We start from the raw sequence: 27,827 nt of genomic DNA on the forward strand, positions 1-27,827 counted from the left end.
CTGAACCTAAGGCATTACCTGTTCTTCCATGTCTGTTAATCTTCCTGGGCCTATAAGACAAGAAGAGTCAAAAAAGTAGAGAGAGACTGATATTGACAACTAAGTTAAGGCTTCAGAGTATTGAACTGGAGTGTTCAGGGTATCATCTCAGATGCGGCTGTGGTTGCCGTAGTTTAAGGGTAAAAAACTGCAGTGTAGCTCAGTCATTCCTGCATTGCTCTTTCAGAATTTTGTACTGAAACAAACTGATATTGGTCCAAACCAATACAGTGTGAATTATAAGGAGGAACTGACACAGGAAAGTATCTGTAAATGAAGGCTTCTCTTATTCTTGATATATCTGTTTCTTGTTTTTCCTCTAGCAGTGTATTTTAGTTACTATTGGTGTAAATTTTATATTGCATATCATGAAGCATTAGGTATTAAACGTACTCAATCAATGCAAAATAAAACTTTCATATTGTTGCTTTTGGATCTGCCATTGTTTTCTTTTAAAATTAGTGGAAGTCTTTTCGTGGTTTTTAGTATGGTTTGGATAAGGCAGTTTCCTACCTAGCGTTATACAATGAGACTCTATTATCAGTTTAACCCATTGAGTGGGCGTTGATGTATTTTCTGCATCACAATCTCTGTCTCTGGGGAAATTGTTGGTGGATATACAGTAAACATGTTGGAATTAAAAAATGAAGTTCAGCTTCTACTGTTTTATAGACTAACTTTGTACAGAATGTCATCAAATGAGGAGAAAAGCACAAGTCCAATTTTGCCAAAAGACTCTGTTCGCAGCAGTTCTGTTTCTTCACATCTTCAGGTAGGAAAGAGGCAACCTCATTTCACTGGCATGGCATTTTATTTGGCAAAGGATAATTAAGATGAAATCTAATAAAACTTGCATCTTTTTTATGTTTTACACATACAGGATAACAGTAAAAATGTTAGTGAAGGGAAGCAAATTAGACAACAAAATCCAAGATTAAAATATCTTCACTTGGATTCCTTTTTGTGCATTTCACAAGAAGTTTCAGTTTATGTCAAAATTCTTATCTGAACCTAAGAGGTTGATCAATGACAGCTGAAAGTAAAATGGTACCATTTTCTTTTTTTTTTTTTCCTGGTGTTATTTTTTTTATATGTGTTAAGTCTTATCAAGAAGAAACTATTTTTAAGGGATGAAGTATGTGTGTTGGACTTCATACATGGTGTTGTAAGAATTGATTCATTTTAATGAATTTATTTCCTTTGGAGTAGAATTGTGGCCAAGTTAATCTCAGAAAGGAAATGCTATTTTTGTTTTCTGCATCAAATATGTCACAATATGCTAGAACAATAAAGTGGGGGTTTTATCCTTTTCTGTGCTCAGCATTATTTTGAGAGGATGGAAGGGTACTGGGTAAAGTCTTATTCTTTTGAAAGCAGCAGATTTTTATCCTATAGTAATTGGTAATTCCTGTTTGAGTAATGGATGGGTTTTTTTTCCTTTGATCTGATTCTATCCAAAACAGGCTAGTTTGAAGAAAATAAGTTTTGCTAGTTGTCATGTAGAAATGCATCTCCACTTCTGTCACCTGGTGGAATGGGCCTGTGCAGCACAAGCCTTGTTAAATTAAGGGGACTTTTTCTTCATGTGGATTGACTTTGTCCCTTTTGAACTACCTGTTCGTGGATGATTCATTTCTGCAGTTCATATGCTTCTCTGCGGTCATATCACATGGATAATTTTTCTTAACCCTTTTTCAGCAATAGTAATTCATCTGTGTTTCCAATGACTTTTGTAGTTGTAAAACAGGATGAAGATATTGTGCAACAAATTTTGAAAGAGCAGAATTTTCTTTTATGATCTGGTTGATTATCAAAGAGGTTCTAAAGGCACCTTGTGGAGAATAATGAAGTAAACTAATATTAATGAATGACAGCTTTGCAACTGAGAAGAGGTCTTGAATAGAATAGTTCCAGTTGGAAGGGACCTACAATCTTCATCTAGTCCAAATGCCTGACCAATTAAGAAGTTAAAGCATGAAGGCATTATTGAGGGCATTGTCCAAATGCCTCTTAAACTCTGACAGTCCTGGGGCATCAACCACCTCTCTAGGAAGCCTGTTCCAGTGTTCAACCACCTTCTCAGTAAAGAAATGCTTCCTAATGTCCAGTTTAAATGTCCCTGGTGCAGCTTTGAGCCATTCCCATGTGTCCTGTCACTGGATGGCAGTGAGAAGAGGTCAGCACCTCCCTCTCTACCTCTCATCCTCAGGAAGCTGTAGAGAGCAATGAAGTCACCCCTCAACCTCCTTCTCTCCAGCCTAGACAAACCCAGTGTCTTCAGTGACTCCTCATAGGAGGCTCTTATTCTTGAAAAAGAACACTGGGGTCACAGCTGAGCAATAGGAATACTGACAGGGAAGTATTCCTTTTAGATAATTTTGAAGGGCCTTTTTTGTTTTGTTTGGGCCTTTTAGATAATTCGATGTCTTTAAATAGAGGCCAGATTATTACCTTTTCCTTATAAAAAGAATCCACTGGCTTTCCGAGAATTTCCGTTTACTGATAATTGAGTTGCAAGACTTTGTCCATTTAATCCATTCTTTTCCTGTTGTTCAGTAACCTTGACTGGAATCCTAAGGGCAAATTCTATGCAGCATCTGTAGAATTTTATAATATTTTAAGAAGGAATTTTAAAAAAACACAAACTCCTGAATGCTCTTGTGCCCCTTGGTCATTGCAACACTGATTTATTTACTTCTACAAAACCAAGATAGTATGCTTTAAATGATCAAAACTTCTCTGGCCATCCAGCCTTAGAACTATATTCCTGTAGCCTTATGCTCTAACAGAATTTTTGTAGTTAACATAACAGTTTGACAGCTTTGTTTAAAGTGGAACTAAGACTAACACATTGGCTTTTTTTATTCTGCTGAAATTTTGCTGCGGGGAGTTTTGCATAGATACTTGTAGTTCCTGATTGAGTAAATCATCTGAAGATATCTGTTTTCTTTTTTGACATCTGATAAAATCTAAACTCTTTCTCTAGAAAGATATGGATATGGAAAATTTGATAATTTACTGATGCACAACTAACTATATGTTGTATGTGGAACGTGATACTTCCTTTTGCTTATCAAAAAGATACAGTAGATATTTCTTTCTAATTATATAGCTTCACATGCATTTCAATTTTAACATGATAAGCTGCAAGATGGGAAATAGAAAGGAAGCCATAATTCAGCTAAAATGCACAAAACCTAGCTTCTTTAAGTGGCATCTAATTAGTTGAAACCCTCATAGATGTAAGGGTTACGCTAAAAGTTTTAAAACATTATCCTTTTCAGCTGGTAGATCCAAAAACTTATTACATGTAATTGGTACCTTTGACTGATGGTTTCTACTCGCTTTTCTCAGCTTGAAGAGGAAAATAATTTTTAAATTCACAGTTGGTTTCTGAGATTTGACTGCATTAGGATACTGAACAGAATTAGTAAGATAGTATTAAGTGAAGAAAAAATGACTACTAGTGGCCTGGTTTAGTACCTTCCAACTGGCATTTTTTTTCCAAATGTTTAACTAGTGGCTTTGATGGGTTTCAGCATTTAACAGCTACTGGAGCTTTTAAAATTAATTACTGGATTGTATCATAGAATGTCCTGAGTTGGAAAGGACTCAACAAGGATCATCGAGTCCAACTCCTGTCCCTGCATGTGACAACCCCACAGTTCACACCGTGTGTCTGAGGGTGTTGTCCAGTCTCTTCTTGAACACTGTCTTGAACACAAAGCTTGGGGCTTTGACACCTCCCTGGGGAGCCTGTTCAGTGCTCCAGCACCCTCTGGGGGGAGAACCTTTTCCTAGTGTCCAACCTGAACCTTCCCTGGCTCATCTTCCTGCCATTCCCTCAGGTTCTGTTGTTGGTTGCCTTAGAGAAGAGCTCAGCGCCTGCCCCTCTTCCTCCCTTGTGAGGAAGCTGTAGCTGTGATGAGGTCTCCCCCCAGTCTCCTGAACAAACCAGTGACTTCAGCCGCTCCTCATATGACTTACCGCTCCTCATACAGTGTCTTTAAGTTATAGTACAGACTGTTCACAGTTTCACATTGAATTCTAAATACTTGCATTCTGAAAATCTGTTTAACTAGAAGATTTAAAAAAAACGTTAATTGGCTCACTTTCATACATAGTATAGTGCCAGATACCAGTTAGACTAATTTATAACTTCTTAACTGGAAAGCTTTTATTTTAGTGTTATATACACATTCTCTATACCTATGTGATTTTAAAAATTAATAATATGAGGTGACAATTATATCTAATCTAAAGGAAATACTGGATAATCAATTGTCTTTTGATAGGCTTTAGAACTCTCGCCAAAGAAATTGTAATACTATGGAATGTGAAATGTGGCTGTATTCAGCAGCATCTTTCTCATGGCTATAAATATACATGTTTCTTTTCAGTAATACTAATGCTTAGGAATAGTACCAGGTGATTAATAGCTTACAGGATCTGGAACTATTTTTAGTTCATGTTTTTGTTTAAGGTGCTTATTATAATTTCCAATTCTGACATCTAGGAAAGTCTCTCTATGTAACTATGTAGTTGTAATTGGAATGAACATGAAACAATAGAAAGATAAATTATTATAATCATTGTTAGAAAACCGCTTGCTTTTGCAACTTTAAGGGAAATCCTCTTAGTTTTCACAGTAATAATAATAAAAACCCAAAAACCATTTCTACTCCTTCGTACATAGTTTTTAAAAATGTAATTGTAGTTTTATAATTATTTGCCTTCACTTTGTGACAGGATGAATATGAAGAGCTGCTTCATTATGCTTTAGTGACTCCAAAGTTTGAACAGCGTGTCTCAAAGAGGTCAGAACCTGCTTCAGAACTGAGAGCAGGTGTCAGATTTGCAACTGCAACAGATGATGCCATTCACCATAAGACTCCAGGTAGTATGTGCAAAGCTCTCTTTTGAGCTTACAAGAGCAATGATATAACTTTTTTGAATTAAGTTTTCTAATAGCTTCTGTTAGAAAAAAATATATGTAGCTGATATATAGTACATTTACATTTTGCACAAGAAATTTAGGAAGGCATATTCACTGAAGATTTCTGTCTCTGACGTTTTTTTCAGATTATAGCATTGGTGTTCTCACGTTTCTCTGTGGTTTGTGATGTAGATGTTTAAAGTGGTTGGTGTAATAATGCAAAAAGGAGTGCCCTTACTTACAGTATGCTTCATACTGTGCTGCCTTGATAAATTAATATTTAAAATAGGATTATTTGGAAGCAGGAGTTACCTTAAAAGGGCTTTGTGTGGTGACTAATCATATCACTACACGAATGTCATTCGTGCTCTTTTAGTTCAATCACTCTCTTCTAAGTTTTACTTTATTGGTTGGTATTTAGGACTGTATAGTGTCCTATGATGCATTAGTAGCACTGGCACTTATGGCTATATGTTGTTTGCTTATATGACTAGCATTTTGATTGAGGGAGCTCTGTTAATTTTGCTTCAGAAGAAATAGTAAACAATCATGCCTTCTTTATTTCTTTACTAGGGATGTTAGCTTAATCAGGAAGAACTTACTTTAAACTAACTTCTATTCTTTATCATGCAATTTCATTAGAAAAATATTTACCTACTGTTTTCTCTTCACTCCTCTTGTTGTGATCCTTGAGGATGGCTATATCTCTACTATTTAGAGGAGCATGGGGTACAAAATGTGCAGATAATTTTACTACTAGAGACTAAGCAGTCTTGAAGTGCTATGTAAGTCTGGTGCTAATCATTATCTTGGAATAAATGTTTTGCATGGCTAATGTGTGGAAGAACTCTTGGCTACACTGATCAGAGCTAAATAACTCTCTGCTACAAGGAATTTACCAGTGTGATTGCAGAGGGCAATGCAGACACTGGCAGCTGTTTATTTCATATCAGAAAAAGAACCATGAGTACCAAAAAAATCTATCTTAAATTTCTTAAATTGTACTTTGTTTTCACTGGAATATAAAGCAGGCTTAGTAAGCTGTCAATTACCATTTAATTCAGTCACGTTAATACAATATAATTTAAAAAAAAATCTAGAAATAGGTTCTTAAGATAAGAAATTGTCTTTAAAGTGAGGGTGTTAGTATTGGTTATGCTCTGTATCCTTCCACAATGAATCTCTGCAGTGGACTTTAGGTACATTCAGACACCCAGGCCAATATCTCTCTTTCAAGTATGCCATAATGAGAAATGTTCTGTTATTTTTATAAACTAATGGTGAATCTTAGTCCTTAAGGACATCACCTATGTAACTTATTCCCATGCAGAATTAGGGTGGTTGTTCTTCTGAATATCAGACTGCCATAGGAAGTGTGGAAGGCATGATTTTGGTTTCGTTGAGAGAATGGGAACAGAGATTTGGAGAGACAAAATATTCTGTAATGGAAGTAGATCTGGACTTAGAATATGAATAATGTTAGAAAAACTTCTGTCAACGTAGAAGGTTCAAGTGCAGCCTTTGCATTATGATTTTTACATATTGAAGGTTATTAATTTAGCCCAGTGTAGTTATGTCCTGTGTGAAAATGGTACCAAGTTGCATAAGAAATCAGATCAATAGAAGCTGCTGATATTTTGTACTATGGCAATTATTCCTGAACAGTCAAAACTTGTATAAAAATTTCCTAGAAGGAGAACAGTTGCTTTAGGTTTAAAAAGTTATGATACAAAATATTTTTATTGAGGGAATAAAATATCCTCATCTGTTATATCAGATCTAGGTACCAAAAATTGCAGCCTGGTAGAATCAGCTAAAGGTAATGTTTACACCGTTTGTGATTTACACAGCAAAAGAACATTCTGTGACTACTGTCAAGAGCCTAATACACTCAGACAAAGTTTGTTTAGATGTTGTACATGGGAAGGGCTTAGTCTTCTAATATCAGTTGACTTGTCTGAAGTTATTTGCTGTTACATAGAATCTTGTTTTATCAGAGTGATAAAGCAATATCCTGAAATCACAATGCAAGCACCTGTCACAGTCCATTTGAATGTCTCAAATTTACGTGTCAGCATACTCTGTAAATTAAACTTTATTCTCTAAGCTCATTAGGAAAGAAAACAAACACATCAAACAAGGGCTCAATCCCTTTTGTACAGACTAGTCTAACACGTGAACTTACTAATTCATCCCTTAGTTCATGAGGTTTCTGACTCACAAGTTCTCCATTTAATAACTTGCAACTTGTAGCTCTCACCCTATGAGCAAAATAGTTGCCTAGCTGACAGCAAGATTGCTCCTCCTTCCTCCTCCATCCCAGCACAGGCGTCCCCTTTATCACACCAGTAAGCACAAAAGCCTCAGCAGTCCAGCTGCTGTTGGATATGCTTCGTAAGCCTTTTGGGTAAGATGACATATTTATATCTTCCAGATTGGAAGTTTGTTCCATAACGTTTCCATTAGTTAGTGGATTCTGAGGGACCTGCCAGACAATGAATGTGCAAGGATTACGGCTGCAGGAGACAGCAAGCTGCAGGTGATAACGGCTGCGTAATGACCTGTAGCCCTTCTGTCCATCATGTCCTCCCTACATGCTGCTCTTGCCTTGACCTAATAGCACTACTCCCAAAATACACCAGACTTTAGCATGAGCTGTATGTTAGCCAGAATCTGAGCAGGACTTGGTGAACAGTCACAGCATAGTAGAGAAATTGTCATATACAGTTAGATCACAGGACCAACATGGTTCCTGTTACTGGTCTCAATACACTAACCATCATGACGCTGGGTGTCCCCAGTTGCCATGAAGGACTATGTAGGTTGAAGCCAGCTCAAACCCCTTGTTCTGTTGAAAGTCTGTTTTTTCTGATTGCTCAGTTTTTCTACTGTATTGGGTTGAGCCAACACTTCCTGCATTCTCATCTGGCTAGCACAGAAATGCATCCACACTTCTTGATCAGCTAAGGCCACTTAAACAACCAGTTGATCCACTCGACTGGTATGGTCATTTATGAAAAACCAAGGCCACCCTTTGCCTCTCCTGTGTTAGGTTCAACTTTCTTTACAATAGCTGTAGTCACTCCTTGTATTCTTCCCTGAACTTCATGAGCACAGTGCACCTGAGTCTTCATCCATTGTCACACTAGCAGATGGCCAGGATTCAAATACACTTGCAAACCTCTTCAGTTGTAGAGCAATTCAGGTCAGCTGCTGGAAGCATTTCTCATCCTGAGAAGTTGTTCTTAAAAGGGGAGTAGAACATTTCAAACCCAGCTATGTGGAATTATATTATGGAGCAAATTGCAGCTCAGGTCTTGTCCCCAGTGCACTCTTTGTGTAGAGTTTTGTCTTCCAGTTTGAGTGAAACATCATTTTGTAATGGAATATTTGTGATGTGTGATACTACTGTTCGTAAGAAAGAAAATCAGAATCAAAGTACTAGACTTGTACCTTTTTTTGGCAGGTGACTGTACACTCAATTTTCAGTCATTGTCTGAAGATAAGATTTTTGCCAGCTCTGTCTGCTTTCTCTTTAATTCTGCGAGAAAGGTGGTGCTCTCGTGGGGTCTTTCTTGTTTTTCTCTCTTTTTTCTGGGGCCAGACACGTAGCCTGTGAACTCTTTGTTCCTTTTGACTGCCTATTGGTACGCAACAGAAGTGTGAGAATGAATTTCCACTCCCTTGATTACTTCTCTTGAAATATTTGAATAGAGTTATATTTGAATATGCTTGATATTATTGAATAAGAATAGTTATTTGCAAGCTGTAGTTAATTCTCATGGGAGAGGGAAAAGACATTCTCTTATACTTGATGGTGATCAAAATTTTGCATTGTGGTTTTATGTGTTGTTCAATGCAAGGAGCCCCATATTGCCCTCAGTTACAGACACTCTGATATTTAGTATCTTTGCAAAGGGCAGCACCTTGTAAAATACAATTTGTCTTTTATTTTTAAAATCAAAGAAATTGTTAAAAACAGTTAAGAATGTGTGCTTGTTCATCTCAAAGGCTGAGGCAAGGAGAATACTTACATGGCCCCATAATGCTTCTCTTAACTACACACTATAAATAAATTTCTGATGCTCTGCTGCTGTATCAAAACATAGGTTTGGTGTTTAAAATGTCATTGTCATTCTAGAAAAGAGATGTCTTGTATCTCATTGAGACAGATCTTGAAACCATCTAGTTGTAAAAAGGAGGTTATTTCAACTTTTTCAAAATAATCTGACCAAAATCTTTCCAACTCTTCTATATAACCTCTAGTACTGATAGAAGATTATTATGTATTTGAGTGGTGTTTGCCCCAGTGTTAATGGCCTCTGAATACATTTTTCTTTTTTTCATTATAGTAGTAACAAGACTTTGGATGGACAGCAAAAAAGTAGGTAAATTCAAGTTCAGTGCCATACTTGTGATATTGATCAGTGGGATAGATTAGCGGGTTGTTTCTGAAGGCCAAGGTTTGTTGTTGTTGTTTAGCTCTGTTCTTTTGACATTGCTACATGCTCATGCTACGAATCAGGCTCTTTGACATTTCTTCTTTCCCTGTCCAGCTCTAATGCTGTTGCTGTGTCAAAATAACAAAACTGGAATTTATTAGTGTAGTGTTCTATAACTTGGTAAAATAAAACGCACATCTGTGCTAAGTATAGTGTTGATGCCTAGAATTTTCTCCTCTGCAGACCTTCTCAAGCTTGCAATATTTTTTCCCCTTCTCCATGTGACGTTGGTATTGAAAACAACAGTTTCCATTACCACATGATGCTTTCTTAAATTGAGTTCTGTTTGTGTAGTATTCTTTGGTCTGGCATTTTGAGTTTCTCCTCAGGTTTTTGAAACTGAAGTGAATGTTTCCACTTTGAGGGTAGAAGTCTAATTACTGGTAACCTTTATTTGTTGCAGTAAATCTAATAACACATAGTATCTTCACTAAAAGCTTACAGTCAAATGAGAAAAGTAAATGGAATAAAACATGCTGTGCTATTCAGTTCAAAGTCCAAATGCTTTTAAACCTTGAAACCTAAAACTTAATTTCATGTTCTCGTTACCAGTTTAGTTGATTACCTTTGAAAATGACTAAGACTGGAGCAGTAAATTATTTGTAGCAAAGATGTGTAATGATGATTCACACCCAAACAGTGGGAAAATTCCTTCTCTTCAGGGTACCAGTCCTCAGTATTGATCCATTGAACTTGAGAATATTTCTTGAAAAAAATATATATTTTAGCAAAATGCTGCCCTCAGCTTGGGCCACTGATAGCAGATCATTTGTGAGAAGTGTGTGAAAGCTTATTTATTTAACAAAAGCACTGAAAGAACATTTAAAAAGAAGTAGTACTGGGATAACAGATATCTGGAAAAACAGCTAATAACCTCTACTATAAACAAAAATACAGTCTAGAGATTTGTCGGAGTAAATGCAAGTGGTGGTTATTTAGTGGTGTACATTTTTATACTTTTTCATATCCGAATAGTTCCATCTCCTTGATTACTTAGTGCATTGTAACTAAATGGCATCATTTAATGCAGTGGAAAGAACAGGGACAACAGGAGAGCATTAGGAATAAGAAAAAATAAATTAATTAAACGTATAGAACTAGAAAATTAAGTCAATACTGGAAGGCCAAGTAGCAAGTGATAGGACAAGATGAAGTGGCCTTAAGTTACACCAGGGAAGGTTCAGATTGGATATTAGGAAAAAGGTTGTCATGCATTGAAATAGGCTGCCCAGGGAAGTGGTGGAGTCACCATCCCTGAAGGTGTTTAAAAGGCATTTAGACGAGGTTCTTAGGGACATGGTTTAGTGCTAGAGCTGGGTTGTGGTTGGACTCGATCTTGCTGGTCTCTTCCAAGTGGAATGTTTTTATTCTGTAAATTAAATTCTACAATGGTATAAATATGTGACAGATACACTCAGTGGATTCAGTGAAGGATACATCCTATGATAAATGGTAAATACAAAGAATCAAAGCTGATTTAGGATAATCTGAACATCGAGAGCGTTAATGGGAACCAGTGACTTTTTCTACTGCAATCACAGATTATGGCAATAGTCAGTCTATGTTGATATCCTGTTTTTATTGGTTACAGTTTTTTCTGGTTTTCCTTGCAAATACCTTGGAAACTGTGCTGTGAAAATGTGATATGTTTGTAAACCAAGCAAATAATAAAAGTTTAAAAATAAAAGCAAAGCACGCATTTTACAGCAATGTTGCAATTGGTGGAAGAACACAGTGATTCAGGAACGGGAACAAGTAGTGAAGGACAGAACTGGGAATACTTGATAATAGTAGCACTGCCAAATACTTTATATTGTGAAACATCAGCCAGATTCTTCATTACTGAAATTAGAAGTATTTCAAGTAGTGTGGGTCATCTGGCTAGCATGTCATATATTTGGAGATCTTTACAAGCAACAATATTCAAATTCTGCCTTTAGCTAAGCAATACTTCTCTTATTTACAGGAGTAGCAATGAAAAAAAGCCAGAACTTGATCTTGATATGCTGATGTGATTGGGAAGAATCTGTTTATTGACTTCTGCTTACGTAATGGGGCAGGGCATTTAGTCTAGAGAAATGGTGTATTAGATGGGGCTAATTTAGCTCAAGCCAATTTTAATTTTATGGTGTTTAGTTGTATATGGCCTTGGGAGGAATGCCAAAAAGCAGCTATAACTGCCTCTGCGTCATAGTTCTTCCTTATTTCTGTCTTGTTTTGGAGCATGAGTGTAGTCATTGCAATTCAGCTTACTTGATGTGGGGGAGTATTAGCCAGACAGATTCTCTCACTTCCTTTGGACGGGAACTGTATCAACTGTCAGGCTCAGCCTTGAATAAGTTAGAAACATACATTTCCAGTGTCCATTGAAGATACTGTTTTGTGACAAATAGTTAATCTTATCTCTGGATGCTTGTAACAAAAAATAGTACCCATCCACTACAAAACCAGTTGGATAGACAATATTTGTTTTCAGAAGGGGAGAATAAGATTTTGGAGGTTTCCCCTATCCATTTGTGAAAGAAGGAGAGTATTCTTTTGAAGTTGTCCTGATTGTTATTAATACCAGGAATCTGCTAATCCCTCTTCTTTTCAATTTTTTCTCTTCATCTGGCCACTCAAATAACAAATTTTCTGTCAGGAATAACTAAATATGAAACAAGATTGGATTTAATCTGTTTACTTAATTATTAACCTCTTTGTGCTTTTTTTTTGTTGTTCCCATTAGTTGGAACTCACATACATGCCCATTCGCTTCTGGGCATGGATTAATTTTTACTGCAGTGGTAGTTAGCCACAGCACCTGAAAGTGACGCCTTATTGTTTAAGGGATTATATAAATCCTTAATAGATACTTCCTTTCTAAAAGAGTTTAAAATCTAATTAGATGAGCAATTTAAAGCCTGCAAGGAAAATTGATGCAAGTACATACCAACATTGAAATACATCCAAAGGTTGCGATGTGAATGCACGAAGGCAGGCCCCTGGCCTCGGGAGTTTACAGTCTCATTAAGGAAAGTGGCAAAAGTTCTTAAACTTTTGACCTGAGATGTTAATCAACAGAAGGTCTTTACTGAGTCAGATGGCTCTTGTTTCTGGCAACACTATATTTTGGTACTTGCTATGGGCATCCTCTTTAAAATGAAATTACATTAAAAGATTATGTTCTTTAAGGGAGTGGCAGTTTTGATTTGGCTAATGTTACAGTAGGACTGTTGGTTTAAATATACTTATCTTGGAAACATATATTTGAATTAAGGTTGGTTTACATGGGAAAGGGAGGTTTCTGATGGCTTTTTGTTGTTGTTATTAATGCCTGGCTTCTGCGTTACAACCAGAATGCAGACCAGTTAGCATTTTCAGACTATCACTCTTTATTCTCTGTTTCATTTTAGTCTTAATATCACTGAAGGAGCCTTCTGAGGCCAATATGGAACGACTTTGCCCTGGTCTTTCAGAAGAGACTTCTTCACAAGGGTCCACACGTGGTCCAAGAGAAATCAATGAAACTGTAACAACTGAATTAATTTTACCCGATGAAAAAGTAACTCAAATAGAAAGTATACTTGATCTCTGGAGTGGAAGTCTTAAGGTATTTATTTTGTACGGAATTCTTAAGAATCATATACAGATGTCAGTGTGTTGTAGAGTAAGCATGAGTGCAGGAAAGGTTGCAGTGTGATTGCACTGTGAAATTATAGTTTTATTTTTGATCGTTTTTGTTGTGCGTTGCATGTAAGCATTAGAATATCTTGTTTCAGAACTTCGGAATAACTTTCTCCATGAGGGATGTTCAGTTTGCTATCATTCAAAAGCTCATGTTTGCTAACATTTAGAGATATATACAGCCTGCGTAATGGAGGGATCGCTGTAAATATCCACGTGTCCTTAACTGCTAGGCGTTTTAAGATTAAAAGATTAGGGAGAAAGGAATAATTTTACTAACTGCTCTACTGTCACCCCTTTAACTTTTCAGACAAATATTCTGACTGAATTGAGAAAATGGAGGCTTAGTTTGATTGACCATTACAAGCTTCAAATGAGAGAAGAAAAAGAGAAACAAACTGCACACGTGAGACAACTGACCAGTGAGATGGAAAACCTGAAGGAGCTGCTACGTACTTATGAAATCTCTATTGGCAGAAAAGATGAGGTGGTAGTTCAATTTCATTTTAAAAATATCCACACTGAATTTTTGGATCCATCTCTTTGAACAAAGTTCTTATTGCAGCAAGTAATATAAATAAGAGAATAATATATTTAGACTGTAGATCAGAAAAATAATTACTGTTGCTAATGTTATATGTTTTGCATTGCCTGTCCTTCTATGTAGGATCTGTTGGTCCTTGCTTATTTCCTGAAGATTACACTGGCTTAGATGAGTCTGTTAGCTCTCACACTTGAAAAGCATTTAATTTTTCAATGACTGGATTTGTTTTCTTGAAATTTAAATGGGCATCAGTCTCCCAAATGTTAGAGAGTCTCTGTTTTAGGATTCTTAAGAACTATACATTTGTACAAATTCTTAGGACTGTACATTTGGGGTCACTGGGTTAAACTTTTCTTCTATCAACAACATCAACAGCTTCAACATAAACTAGAATTGTGGAAATGGATATAAAATCTTAGCAGCCCAGCAATCACGTAACATAATTGAATCCTCTTATTGCTATGCTGAATTTTTAACCCTGGACTTAAGAACACTTAGCAGAGGTTGATGGTTTGACCCCCATTTACCTTCTTTAAAAAGAGTATCCAATGAAGGAGTTAAAAGATGGAGGAAGATGATGTTCTGTGTCCATCTGGAAAATAGTCTAGTCTTGCAGACCAAGTAAATAAGAATGTTTTAACTTTACAAAAACAGGATTAGTAAAATATAATTTAATTAGTACATATATACAGATCAGTTGTTATTTCAGGGTATATCATTCAAACATATCTTATTCTGTGGATATCATTGTATGTCACTCATGTTTAATGTGCTATAATTCTTCATGACACGTAGAAAATGGTGGGCTTTTTTCTGCTACCGAAGAAATTATTTCTTCAGTCAATTTAATAGTTCTGTTTCCAAAATCAAGTTGTTTTCAATAGAAAATTTTTATTTCTACCATCTTAACAGTAAGTGGCAGTGTTTCCTTGTATCATACCATATTTATCAAAACTGCTGGTTTTTGGCATCACCCAAAGTCCATCAGCCTCTCAAGGATTATGAATACTGTGGATTCTTGTTTTCACATTATAAACCTCACAAATGCTTTTTAGTGGCCAAAATATGCTAATTAACAAGCATAGATTTAGACTTCTAGTGTGTATCAGCAAGTATGAAATAACAAAAGTTGATGTTTTATGTTAGTATGACACTTTTTCAACAGAAGTGATTATATTAATTTCCTTTGCTTTCTATTGTCTTATTGATTTGTTGATAATTTATGCAAATTTACTTCTAATTTTAGATAAATGTTTTGTTACTTTATAGCTCAGACTATTCCGTTATTCTGAAACTATAAAAACTTAAAATCAGTCATGTTTAAGCAGAGAAAAGTAACTAGCACTAGATCTATGAATCTTATTATGATTACCTCATTCTTAAAAATCTAGAGATGGATCAGTTTTAAATTACTTCAAATGTATCAAATTGACTTTTATTTTTTTCTTACTTCGATTTTTTTTTAACACCTTAAATAAACCATCCTTTTGCCTCATAATATTTCATTTAAAATTCTGAAGACTGACTGAAACAGTTTGTATGAAATTCTGTACTGAAACAAAGTAGGAGTTTTACTATTTTCTAGATAATTTTGTTGATTAAAGGATAAATTTTGTTCTAAGTATTGTTCATTTCATTGATGTATATTCAATTATTGCACATAACTTATGCAATATAATATATTAAGACATGTTAGCATATAACATCATGGAATAGGGTTTTTCACAATCTTTATGTGGTAGTTAAAATAGCTTTACTCCCGTGAGTCCTAAGATTGGTCACTATTGCGCACTGGAGTTGCTCAGATGTGACTGGTGGCAGAATCTAGCCTAAGAATTTAGGGAAAAATGTAGAGGAAATACTTATTGATTTGGTGCACCTAATTCGTACCATGCCTGGACTAATTTTTAATCAGGTGACCTCAGCTTTTTCTGTATACTAATTAAAACATACTTAGAGATTGATGGTAAAAATTGCTAGTTGTGTTCTCTGGCCAGTAGGCCATCTTGCCTCTCAAATATTTTGGTTGCTATAGGACTAAATGATATCTTTCATGAGAACTTTTAAAGAGACTAACACTAAAGATTTTTCCGGTTCTTTGCAACTCCTTAGCTTGTTTATTCTGTTCAGATAGCTGAATAAGCTTTCTGCAGATAAATAATTTCTTTACACTTCAGCTAATTAAGAAGGCACTAAACCAAAATTTTAATATAAGTTTTCCTAATTTATCAAGATTGTCTTTGAAATAAGTAATTCTGGTACAGTAGCATTTAATTATAAGGAAGTACCACAAAAGCCTGCAGATGCAGGATGAAATAACAATTCTGTTGAACTTTTCCTAAAACTACACAGTTAAAGTGTTTAAGTACCACAGTCTGAGTGTTGAAGCCCCAGGAATTTTACTTCTGATTTGAACTCTGATTATTCTTCATGATTAGTGTAACGGGAAGATTCAGTAGAAGGCATCTGTTAAAAGCAATTGCTTTAAGTGAAAAATAACTGATGCATAAATTACATTCCATTTGACCATACAAAGATCATAGCTATTGTGTTAATAAATATTTTTGCAGGTGATTACTAACTTGACTGAAGCATTAGAGAGGCAAAAGGAGAGAACAGAGCTGATGAGAAAATTTATGCTGTGGCGAATTCAGCACGTTAATTCCAAACAAGAGGTATGTGTGCAAAATAAAAATGAGATTAAAATGAAACCTCTGAACTCAAAAGGGTCAGAGTTGCTGCAGTTCCTGTTACAGTTTGAAGGAATGACAGTGTTTCTATTTTGACATGTTTGACAATGTCAGATAACTGTTTGAAAACATCACTTCTAAAACGCTGGTATTGGAATACTCTCTGGGATGGGGAAAAAAGTCAAACCTATGTTTGTCTTGTATTGGGCCAATTACTGTGATCAGCTCACAGCAAATCACCATAGTTTACATATCTGCATTTTGAAGCAGATGCCAAGGGAATCTCTATCTAAATTTCAAACACTTTATGTTTGAATAGCGATATGATACAATATCATATTTTCAGAGGAAGCCACTTTCACAATTAAAACCTTTGCTGCCCTCTTTTCTTACATTGCCAAACCTTGAAGTAGCTAAGAGCTAGTCACACACAAAATATTGGACATTGCATCAGGCATCTAGTGGTAAACAGTCTACTAAGTGAATTATGACAGAAAAGAAGGATCCCATGTCAAGACTGCAAACCTTTCCCATTCCAAACTGTTAAAAAGGAAAATCTGTGTTCAGGATCTTTGTTCATTCATGGCTGAACTCAATTTCTTTGATGCTATCCAAAACTGGTGATTTGCAGAGAGGGATAGCTTTTTTCTTTTCCTTCCCTCCCATCTTAAAATTTATTATTAGGAGTCTGTTTTTTACTCAGCTCTTTTTGTTTTTTTTCTGATTTGTTTATGAAAAAAAAAATGCTGGAACACGTTGTATGGTGAATATTTTTAAGCAGGGTAGAATAAAAGAGTTGTCTTACAGCCTTTTTAAAGCATCCTGAAGTCTAAATTTATTTTAAAAGGAGTCACTTTATGCTGATCATCTGCCATCTTTGCAGCTGCAGGTTTTGTACGATTCCGACAGTGAATCAAAATGTGCCACGTAATTGTTAAATGGCTTCACATATGCATGGTTACACCATATATGTGAGGTTGTTGTTCAAGCGCCATTGAGCTAAGAGTAAAAACACTGTTTTGTGTGACCTAGGAGTTCACAAAAGTGGCTTCTCGTGCATGGGACAGTTAAACTGTGTGACGTGTGCAGGAAGAAACATTTTGCTGCTGATGCTACCACTTCACTGTGGCGTGTGTGACTCTGCTTAGGCATTCCCACTGTGGCCTGTGTAACAGATTGTGAAACAATCATCCACGCTCTCTTGAGTACTTAAATTTTTAGGAAATCTGAACTTGCATGTAACTTGTAGTTATATTTGTTTCCTAAGGAATATGCAAATAGAATAGCAGACAAACAATTCCGGACAGCTTTGTTGAAGAAAGTATGGGCAGCGTGGCGCTCTCTTTGTGAAGAAAAATGGAAAGAAAAAGTAGCAAAAGCCTGTCAGTTAAGGGCAGAAGATGTTTGTGTCCAACTCACCAATGATTATGAAGCCAAAATTGCAGAGGTAAAATAAGGTTTCTTCATAGTTTCTCTCCTTCACTCCCCTGCCCCCATTCCCTCCATCGTGTGTCTTTCTCAGCAAACTTTAAAAACATAGGGACTTGCCATGAACAGAGCTCCCAGCACATAAGAATATCTGAGCTCTAAGATCCCTGCTGTGGTTTCTAGATGTAGCCTTTTTTTTCTGTACATCTGATGTAAAATGTTGCTGATCAGCATGCACAGGTGAAGTAAATTGGACTCTTGCTGAAATGAGACAAATGTCTATTTGCCCACTAATAGGGACGATACTTCTTTTCTAAGAACATGCTTTTAATATTGGCTATGCATTTTGAGGTCTAACTGAAGAAGACAATAGAAATAGAAGACCATTATTATTATTATGAATGATCATGACGAGTACAATACTTCTTTCCTATAATAGCTACTCTGTTAAAGGCTGAATTTAAGTTTAGTTTTGCGTACAATTTGCCAGTTAAGCTTGTTAAAGAATTTTCAAAGCTTAAGGTAGAGTTATTAGTGTGCGCATTGGTGCACGGTAAGTAAATAAATTTTTAAAATACGTATTTTTAAAACTCTGTATTTTAACAAGAAATAAAATCTAGAATTTTAAGAACAGGCTTACTAAATGTGGCTTAGCATCACAGAAACGATAAGTAGTGAGTTACAAAGGTCTGTCTTTTCTCAGTATTTGTAGTTTTATACAGTAGCTAGAAAAGAGATTGCTGATGACAATTCACTCTCTACTGAAATAGTTTTCTGGCACAGCTTTGTCTTCTCTTGAGAAAACACTTATTCCTGCAGAAATGTAGCTTGTGATGCTTGCCTAACTTCTAAAACACAAAAGCATGCAAGATAAAGTGATGCTTAGCTGGTTGGGTAGGGTCTGGCAGTCCTTTCAAATTCACTCTTGTCCTTGGCATGCTCTAGTACAAATAATGTGCTATAGTACAGAGAAGTGACAAGTAGCTGTTCATCTCTAGTGAACCAGAGATTTTGAAGTGAACATGCCTATCTTTGTAAACGTAGTGACTTGTAAAGCTAATTGAGGAATATGCTTGTATTTTGCATTCAGAAGTACAAGACAGCTGTTTCCTTATTCTCTTTCGTAGCTAACTGCTGCTTTGGAACAGACAAGAGCTGAGATTCTGCAAATGCACAGTGAAAGAGAACAGTATGAAGACACCATGAAGAAAGCCTTTATGCGTGGTGTGTGCGCTTTGAATCTCGAAGCGATGACCATGTTTCAGAGCAAGGACAGTAGGACAGATTCTGGTCAGTATGAAAAGCAGCTCTAATCTGGTAGTGTGTGAGGGTTTTGTTGAGTTTGTTTGGGAGTTTTTTTATTTGTTTTAAAAAGTTCTACTTTTCCCCTCTCTTTTAATTTGTTTTAGTATGAGGACATGTGTCAATATGTAGTTTAGCAAACTCTTTTTGCTTTAAAAAGTCCTGTTGAATATGTTGAGAAATATTCCGATGCTGTGCTTTGTACTGCTGTACCTCGTTTCCCCAAAAATAAGACAGAGGCTTATTAACTTTTACTCCAAAAGATGCATTACGGCTTATTTTCAGGGTATGTCTTCTTTTTCCATGAACAATCTACATTTATTCTTGAACAAAAAAATCAATATTTATTCAAATATAGTCATTTCACCACATTCTGGAACATCATCATAATTCTCCAAACCCTGAATTCCATCGTGAATTTCTTGTGACTCTATTTCTTTTAGAACCAGTGGCCCCAATTTCTCATGTCTCGTGACAGTGTTTTCCTTAAATGGGCACCTCTTCTCCATGGAGCCTGCTCATAGCACGTTGGCAACGCAACTGTCAGCTGGCTATCAGGTGTCTGCTTTTCTCGGCAAAGTCTCTATTTGTCCTACTGCATTCTATTGCAAATTATTTTTACTTTTTTACATGTATAGCTGCCTGGACACTATTTAAGTTGACTTTTAAAGTTAACTGTAGCTAGGGCTTATTTTGGGGTAGGGCTTATATTTCAAGCATCCTCAAAAATCCTGAAAAAAATCATGCTAGGGCTTATTGTCGGGGAAACGAGGTAGTTGAAAGGTGGAACATGGTCTCTTCATTTTGGCTTGCTTTGAGGGTGGTAGCCTGCAGCTGAAGGCAGAACAAGAAGCCAGGGATAGCCAACTTCTTAAAATACTGTGGAAGATTACCCAGAATTCTGTCAGTACACAGCCTGTGGGAGGGAGAGGGGGAAATCCTGGAAAACCCTTCTTAACTCTCTGGAATCTCAGTGAGCAATGAATCTGATTTTTCCCAGACAGCTCTCAGCTCTCCATTCTTTCTTAATCTTTCCTTTTAATGCAAAAAGGGCAAGTAAATCTCCCAGGTTCTGTATTTAGTTGGAGTTCTGTGCCAGAAAAGGGAACACCAGCCTAATTATAGCAGCAGCACACTCTTATGTGGGAAGGAAATGCACACCCTTACTGATGCAATGAAATCACCCCCTCAGAGTGAGACAATCTATAGCAGTAGAAGCATAATCATGCTGGTGCAGCATTCTACATTACAGAGAAAATAGCTGTGCCAGCAGTAATGTCACAGCTGTACATGTGGTTTAACAACCAGCTGTACTGGCAGCAGTTGTTAATGGCCCTAGACAAGTAACTGCAGTGGCTAAACTTAACAATCTTATACCAGAAATTTCTGAACTGCTTCAGAGAAATTCCTCCCAAAAATGTAGATATGAAGAGGAAATAAAAACCTGAAGAAGCTTGAAGAGACTTACCTGAGCAGCTGTCTGAGCCTATTAAACATAAGCAGGATTTGTACAGTTGCTTAGGAAACTAGAATATGACATTGGCTAAGTGCAGTAGCTATGTGCTAGTAAAAACATAGGATCAGTATTTGGGAAATGCTAAGAATGAAGTATTTGTCAAACGATACTGAGTTTGGGAATAACGTTACAAGGCATTGCCCAGGTACTTTATTTTTCACTGTGTTATGAATAAAGAACTACTCTCACTTGAAGCTCTATCTTAAATTTGGGTTTTTATTGTTTTCCAAAAATATGCAATAGCCAGTGGGTCTCCAAAATAATGCTGAGTATCTGAGTGGTGTGATACAGGAAAGTGTTGTTTCTATAAACCTGTAAAGAACAGGGTAAGTAGGAAGGAAATGAGGAAAACTGAGCTCTAGAGCTGCCATTACCAGCCCCTGGGATTCATGGACCAAACATTTTGCTTGTTTTGCACTGTGAAGCAGAAGCTTATACTCTGCACAGGTGCAGTACCTAAAGATTTTGCTGTGCTGGACAACACCAAGGTGCCTGTACGCAACTGTTTGGGTGTCCATCATCATGCTTTTTAATTTCCTGTAGTTACTGTAGTCCTCGTCAGGTGTCATAACATCTCATAGTTTCTATTGTCTTTGGTCCCATGCCTGTTGTCTTCTCCCACTGCCTCTCTTACCACCTTCTCCCCTGCCCCAGGCACGGTATCTCTCTTCCTACAGCCAGATGGTGCCTTTAATGAAATTAGTTACATAATTATTTAATATGCTTGTACAACCATTTATTTGCATTCTTCCTCGAGTATAACAGGACAGTGATCAGGACATCAGGGATGGTTACTGTGATTTGTTCTAGTCTTGTAATCTGTGGACATTAAAACTTCGATGTGCCAGAGTCAGTGGGGGATTATGTATTTCTATGAGCACTGCAGTGCCACCTACTGGCATTGGAAATAAAAGCAGCATTTGGTCCATTTACAGGTTAATTCTTGTTGGGTTATTATAATGTGTATTTAGTATACATACGATATACAAGTAACATACATATAGTGTACATTATAATGTAGGTTATTATTAGTGTGCAAGTATCATAACTTTAAGGGGTCTATAACAACATTGATGGTCTAAAATCTATCTGGCTGTTTTACTGACAGGTGATCTGTTTTATAATTATTATTAAGATTCTTTTAAAACTCTTTATTTTAAGGAATATTGAAGCCACAAGAATTCATTACTTTAAAAAGCCTAACACTGTAACATAGCAATTTAAGTAACATAGTCAGAACTGACTGGTCTGTAACTGTGTTGGCACTGTCTGTGCTTAAGCTTAATGTTTGTGTGCATATATATGTACAAAATGCATATTCTGGCATACTTTCACTCTTGACATCTTTGAGAATTGCACTGACTTGAACTACTTTCCTTATATTTTTTGCATTCACTTCAAGACAAAAAAAGCAAACAAACAAAAAACCATGAACTACCACTTGGTGTCACTCCAGTCCCTGGATTGGGCAAAGTTTCCTTGCCCTGGAGCTGCTGCCAGCATCATCTACTCCAGAAATAGGAGAGTAAATAAGAATATCTGCTTTCTTTAAAGAAGTTTGTATTCTAAAGGAAGAAGCTGAAACTGCTTGGAAAATATACTGAATATAGGTCTGAAGATCTGACCTCCCCAGGATGTCTGCATTGCATGACAAGTGAATCCTGGCTGGATGTTGCACAAGCCCAGGCTTAGCCACCTGGTGGGGGGAGATGAGGGCTGTAGGGTGCCCATAGATCATCCCAGCCCTACAGCCAGGATGTGGCCAGTGTCCACCCATTGTACGTGGAGACAAGGTGCTGCTGAGAATGGTTTACAGCTCTTTGAAATTGCAGTGTGTTCTCAGGAATGTTAAAATAATGTCTTATTTTACTGACACCCCGTTAAGGATCTTCCACCCACACAGAAGCCTGGAGTGGCCTATCTGTGTTCTGCTGCTCTCTACCTGAACTGGCTCTTAGTGTAAGAGCAGCTCTTGCACACTGGATTTAGCATTGGTAAGCAGTACGGAGAACCTCAGTTCTTTGCACCATGTGTGACAAGTGCCAGAGGGATGCTGAGGCAAAGGACAGAAACAAGGCCCTTGGAAAATATTATTTCCAAGCATCTGAAAAGAAAGGTAAAATACACGAATTTTTATGTGTCTGTATATATACATATGCATATATGTATATATACACACACATTATATATACACATTTATAAAGAACAGGCTGATCCTTTTAATTAGATTATACAGAAATCCCAAAGGAATAGTAAAATTTTTGCTGTGACTTATCTCTTTTTTTTTCTTCCCCTTAGGGTTTGCTAAATTATGTGTTGATCCCATTACTTTGTGTTTCTAATAATAGATGTAGGAGGCAGGAGAAATTATAATGGTACCCTTGTTGCAGGAAGGCTACCTTCTTCACAAAGTCCGCCCTCACCTCCACCTCCACCAGCAACTACTCTTCAGCTGGAAGACATGGTAAGCATGTAGCTGGAACAGAACTATTTTACAATATAATTATATATTATAATTTTGTAGTGACAAAAATCAACTTCCTTGGTTGGAAGGAATTTGAAGACAGTCTAAGCTTAAAAAGAAACCTGTAGGTATGTTCAGACTCTGTTGTGTAAGTGAAGTGACTGGGGCACAGCTTGCTGTACTTTCATTAAGCTCTGGTTTTTTGTTTTAGTGAAAATCCATTAGACTAATGAAGACAAGGTCACTATAATAAGCAGAATTTACTCTTTGAGGTTCTTTCTGGAAAAAAAGCTGTTAAGAGTTTCTTGAAAAAAAACCCACCTGAGCTTAATATAATCTGAAAAGAAGAAAAGCTGGCTTGGCTTGAAGCTTCTTTTTTAACAGTGTAACACATAGAGACACTGAGGGAACTCAGCTTATTGTCTTGTCATGTCAGCTTAGCCAGATCTTTATCCAGCTTAGATGTTCCAGACCTGCCCTGGAGCCATGCTGAAGATGTTGCCACTGTAAAACAATTTCACACTAAAGTACAGGTTAGAAAAGAGAAGATGGGCTTGCCTCTCTTCCTGATTTCTCATTATAATAGTATCAAATGTTATTCATGCTATGTCTGCAATTTTTAGTCTAATATTTTTAAGTTAGCCAGAAAACAGTAAAAACTGGAGATAAAATATCTGCAAAGAATTTAAATTTAGAAGAGTAATTAAGATAGTAAAAAACTTGACTACCTAGAGAGTAATAAAACTGATTTTCTAGAAAGCTATGTTAATTCTTTGTGACCTCTGGTTTCATTCATAGTTTTCTACCCACCTGGGTCATGCAAGCACTTCTCAGACCAGGCTGGACTCAGATTCTCCAGTAATTGTCACCAGCACAGCTGCAGGATCTGGTGTGGCATCAGCTCAGAAACTGGTAACATGCTAAAGTTCACTTTTTTTTATTTTTAAGGCATAATTATAACAGATGCTAGCTTTGATATCAGTATTTCCACGTTTTTCAGAGCAACACAAGGATGATTTAAGGAAACTGCCACTAGTTTCCTCAAATGTGAAGACTGGTAGTGAAGACACTAGCTTCCAAATGCTGATTAATGTTAGAGAAACCCTTTTATATTAGGAGCAATTTTAAATTCTTTTTGGAGGGGGATGTGTGACAGAATGAAGAATAGAAGAATGCGTGTACCCTCAAGTGTGGCGCAATAGGAACACTTGGTGTTTCGCATGATACCATTTTGTTCTAGAAAGAATATACTTTGTTTTTAGCATCCTGCTGTTTGAAATGTGTCTCTCATTCCCTTTTCTGTATTTGTTGCTATACTGTCCTTCTTACTTTTCTCCACTGTCTTCTGCATTGCTCTCCTTTCTTTTTCCCATCTGATACAGTTTGCTACCAGCTGTCAGAGAAAGATGCAGCATTTTACTGCACGAAAGCTTTTTTATATCTGTGCTGTCACTGCTAGAAAGGCTTTCCAGAGTGATGGAAATGCCTACAGCTGTCACTCAAGTATGCAGCCAGTGAGCAAAGATAAACTGTCCATGCTGCTTGTTGTCAAATTAGCCTTGCTCCCCTCAGTATAGAAGTCACTTACTTGAAACACTGTCTCATGGTTAAGAGTGGAAAAAGATGGAATAAACCAGGTTGTGACTGGGTGGAGCAAATTCAGTCTCATATAGCATAACTGGACTATCTGCAACATCCCATATTCTCTTTGGGCAGGTGGCTGGTTAAACAGACATTATAGAGCATTGTAAATATTATGTTTAGCATTTTTTACCAATTAATACTTGATTTATTTGTAGCCTGTGGCGAAAGTGATAACATCTGCTCAACAGAAAGCAGGAAGAACAATCACTGCTCGAATCACAGGCCGAGCTGATATGGGACAAAAAGCCAGAATATGTGGTAGTTTAGCAGTGATGGGAGTTGTTCCACCCATGAGTTCCGTCATTGTTGAAAAACATCATCCAGTCACTCAGGTAAGTCAGAATTACATTTCTATTCTTATTGCAACACATGTGGTAGTAGTTTAGAGAAAAATGACCCCTACAAAGAGATAATAAATAAGGCTCAGACTTGAGTCCTGCTTAAAATAACAAACAGTACTGTCTTTGTGCTGGGTAGAAGGTGAGGAGAAGAAGTAAATATTGGCACTTCAATCTATTTGTCTTGTCTCTGCTGTTGTTATTTCACAGGTCTAGTAGTTTTAGCTGTTTCTTTCTTGTCCAGCTTTTCTGTGAGTCTTCCTCTTTGCAGAAGTGGTCAGTTGATATAGCAATGTTTGGTGTCATCACCATGCAACCACCACTTAAAGACAAGCTTCATGGTGTATAGCAGGAAGAGAGACTAAACCAGACGTGATAGAGATATAGATTAGATTGACAGGCTGAGTGTAGCAAAATATTGCTGAAAAAAGTTAAACACTTGTCCAAAGGCAGTCAGATTTGTGAAGCCTGCTGCTTGTAGTGTTTTAAGTCATACCCATCACTGAAATAAGTGCATTAATAGGGTGTGAAACCAACATACAAAAAGACTAAACAGTGGCTTAAATGGCCTAGGCAATTGCTGCACTTTTAGACCAATCTGAGTAAAATATAGTTTTGACTGGAGGTGTATGAAACAGTTGAAGGTTGTTTTTTATGTTTTAACCAGTGAAGTAGGATCTGAGTTTCCTCTGTGCTATCTGAAAGTCCAGTTTCTCTTCAGTGATACTGCCAGAACAAGCAAAGATACATCAGGTCCTTTAATTTGAGCTGGAGATACTGGTAACTGTCTGTCTGAGGGATGTTCTGTTCTCATGCACTTCCTGCAGTGAAACAGCCCTGTGGCAGGCTGTGCACAGCTTTCGTGAATTTAGGCTCCTAAGCAGAAATTCCTATTTAAATTAAATGTCCTTAGTGGGTTGGAGGTTTGTTGTGAGACTTCCGTTATGAAGAACAATTTCTGGATTCAGATTGTGTGACTAGTGTGACAGGTACCTGAACTACTGTTCCAAAAACTGACTTCTAGAAATGTAATAAATGTGACAGTCCCAGAGATATTTCATATACTCTTTCTACAAATAAATGCCTAAGTCAAAGTCAATCAAATTGATATATTTCTCTTGATTTAATCTGACAGGGGAGCAAGTTTACCTTGATTAAAAGCAGAATGGCTGCTGTTTATTACAGTTAGGTGCCTAGCTTTTTGGGGAGAGAATTAATTGTTGTTAAATAAATGCAAACCTTTTCCTTTCAGACACCAGACACCTCTCAGAGACTTCCTCATAGCAAATACTGAACTTCAAAAGGAATTATGATTAAATTAGCACTACAGGAGAATTCTGAACAATTTGGTAAAAAAACCACCAAACTATCCCTGAAATAAAATTGAGGTGATGAAAGCTCAGAGTACATAGTTAATTGAAAGTTTAGTACTTTGTTTTTAAAAGTATATTACAGATAAGGAAGGAAGGAAAAATATTACTCATTCTGTTAAAGTAACCTGTTTTGTTTTGTTTTAACTCTATCTCAGTTTGCTGGATTGCAAATCTTTCTTTTTAAACTACAGCTCACTTAGAGCTATTTTAATGGGAATTTAAGTGTTGATGTATGTGATTACTTTTCAGCAAACCATATCCCAAGCCACTGCTGCTAAATATCCTCGAACCATGCTCCATTCTTCTGGTTCTACCACTGTGAGACCTGCAGGACAAGTTGGGCGAATGCTTCAGGGCCAATCTCATACCAGTGTTCAGTCAATAAAAGTTGTTGACTGAATGAATATCTTTCTCACCGGTGGGGGTTTTTCGTCAAGGTACAACTTAAACCTTTTTCCAGTCTTTTCATACTTGATGTAGGAAGGGCTAAAATATGTATCATGTTTTTAACATTTTCTAAAAAAAAAAAATATTTTTAAAGTAAAGGTGCTTTTATAGTAAATAACTGAAGGGGGATAAGAGAACTTGAAATGTTGTTCTACCTCCAGACTGTGTGAGAACTTATTTTATTAAGATAAACAGTTTTTATTTAAGGAATCTTTTGCACGCTTTTAAATAAAGGATAGAATGTGTTTTTTGTCTGAATCTCTTTGTTTAGTTCTAATGTTACTAGTGTCTGTTTTAAAGTGAAAATTTAATTTATCTTTGTTACACATGTTTTTAGTTGCTTATGCAACTAAATGTACTTGACATACATTTTAATGATATCCTACAACAGCATACTGAAATGAAGAATAATGTGGTTGCAGCCTTCACACCTAGGGTGCAACTTGGGCCACGTGAGGTACTGAGCCTGTCAAGTTGTTAAACATTCTCGTTTTCCAAGCTAATGTTGCAGAACTTGATGCCTACCTGTCAGCATCTAAGAATTTGTGATCTTAGGTCCCTAATTCCAAAACCGGAGGATTTACTAGTCTGTTCTTCAGATTCCTGTGGTGCTCTGCAGCTGTGGTAAAACAGGTTTCACACAAGAGATGGGTTAGGAGTAAGACTTCAGACTAAGATACAGATCATCATCTTTTGATTACAAACAGTAAGATTTAGTACAAAATAATGCTAGCTATACATACTCAATGCTTTCATTATGTGATCAAACTACTGCTGTTTTCTTATAGAGAAGACTACAAAGATAGACATTTTACATAATTTTTCAGATGCAAAATATACTCAATGAGAAACCATGTAAAAATGTTCAGCAAAATACTACCAAATATTAATTTAAGATATGACCAAAAAATAGGTAAATAAATGCTAAGTGTGTTAAA

At 36.6% G+C, this 27,827-nt stretch overlaps 1 protein-coding gene across 1 annotated transcript; it reads left to right on the forward strand.

Annotated features, from left to right (window-relative positions):
• Positions 1 to 727: 727 nt before the first annotated feature.
• Positions 728 to 26,875, forward strand: POC5 (POC5 centriolar protein; the record flags this gene model as incomplete). Its single annotated transcript, XM_080362297.1, has 11 exons — positions 728 to 811; positions 4,789 to 4,936; positions 12,873 to 13,069; positions 13,454 to 13,630; positions 16,258 to 16,362; positions 17,645 to 17,824; positions 18,933 to 19,095; positions 22,972 to 23,087; positions 23,886 to 23,999; positions 24,887 to 25,063; positions 26,692 to 26,875. 11 exons carry the CDS (start codon positions 728 to 730, stop codon positions 26,839 to 26,841), a joined length of 1,611 nt encoding a protein of 536 aa, XP_080218423.1. The 3' UTR covers positions 26,842 to 26,875.
• Between the last annotated feature and the right edge of the window lie 952 nt (positions 26,876 to 27,827).

Source organism: Nesoenas mayeri (genome assembly GCF_963082525.1).
Source record: "Nesoenas mayeri genome assembly, chromosome: Z".
NCBI classification, from domain to species: Eukaryota; Metazoa; Chordata; class Aves; order Columbiformes; family Columbidae; genus Nesoenas; species Nesoenas mayeri.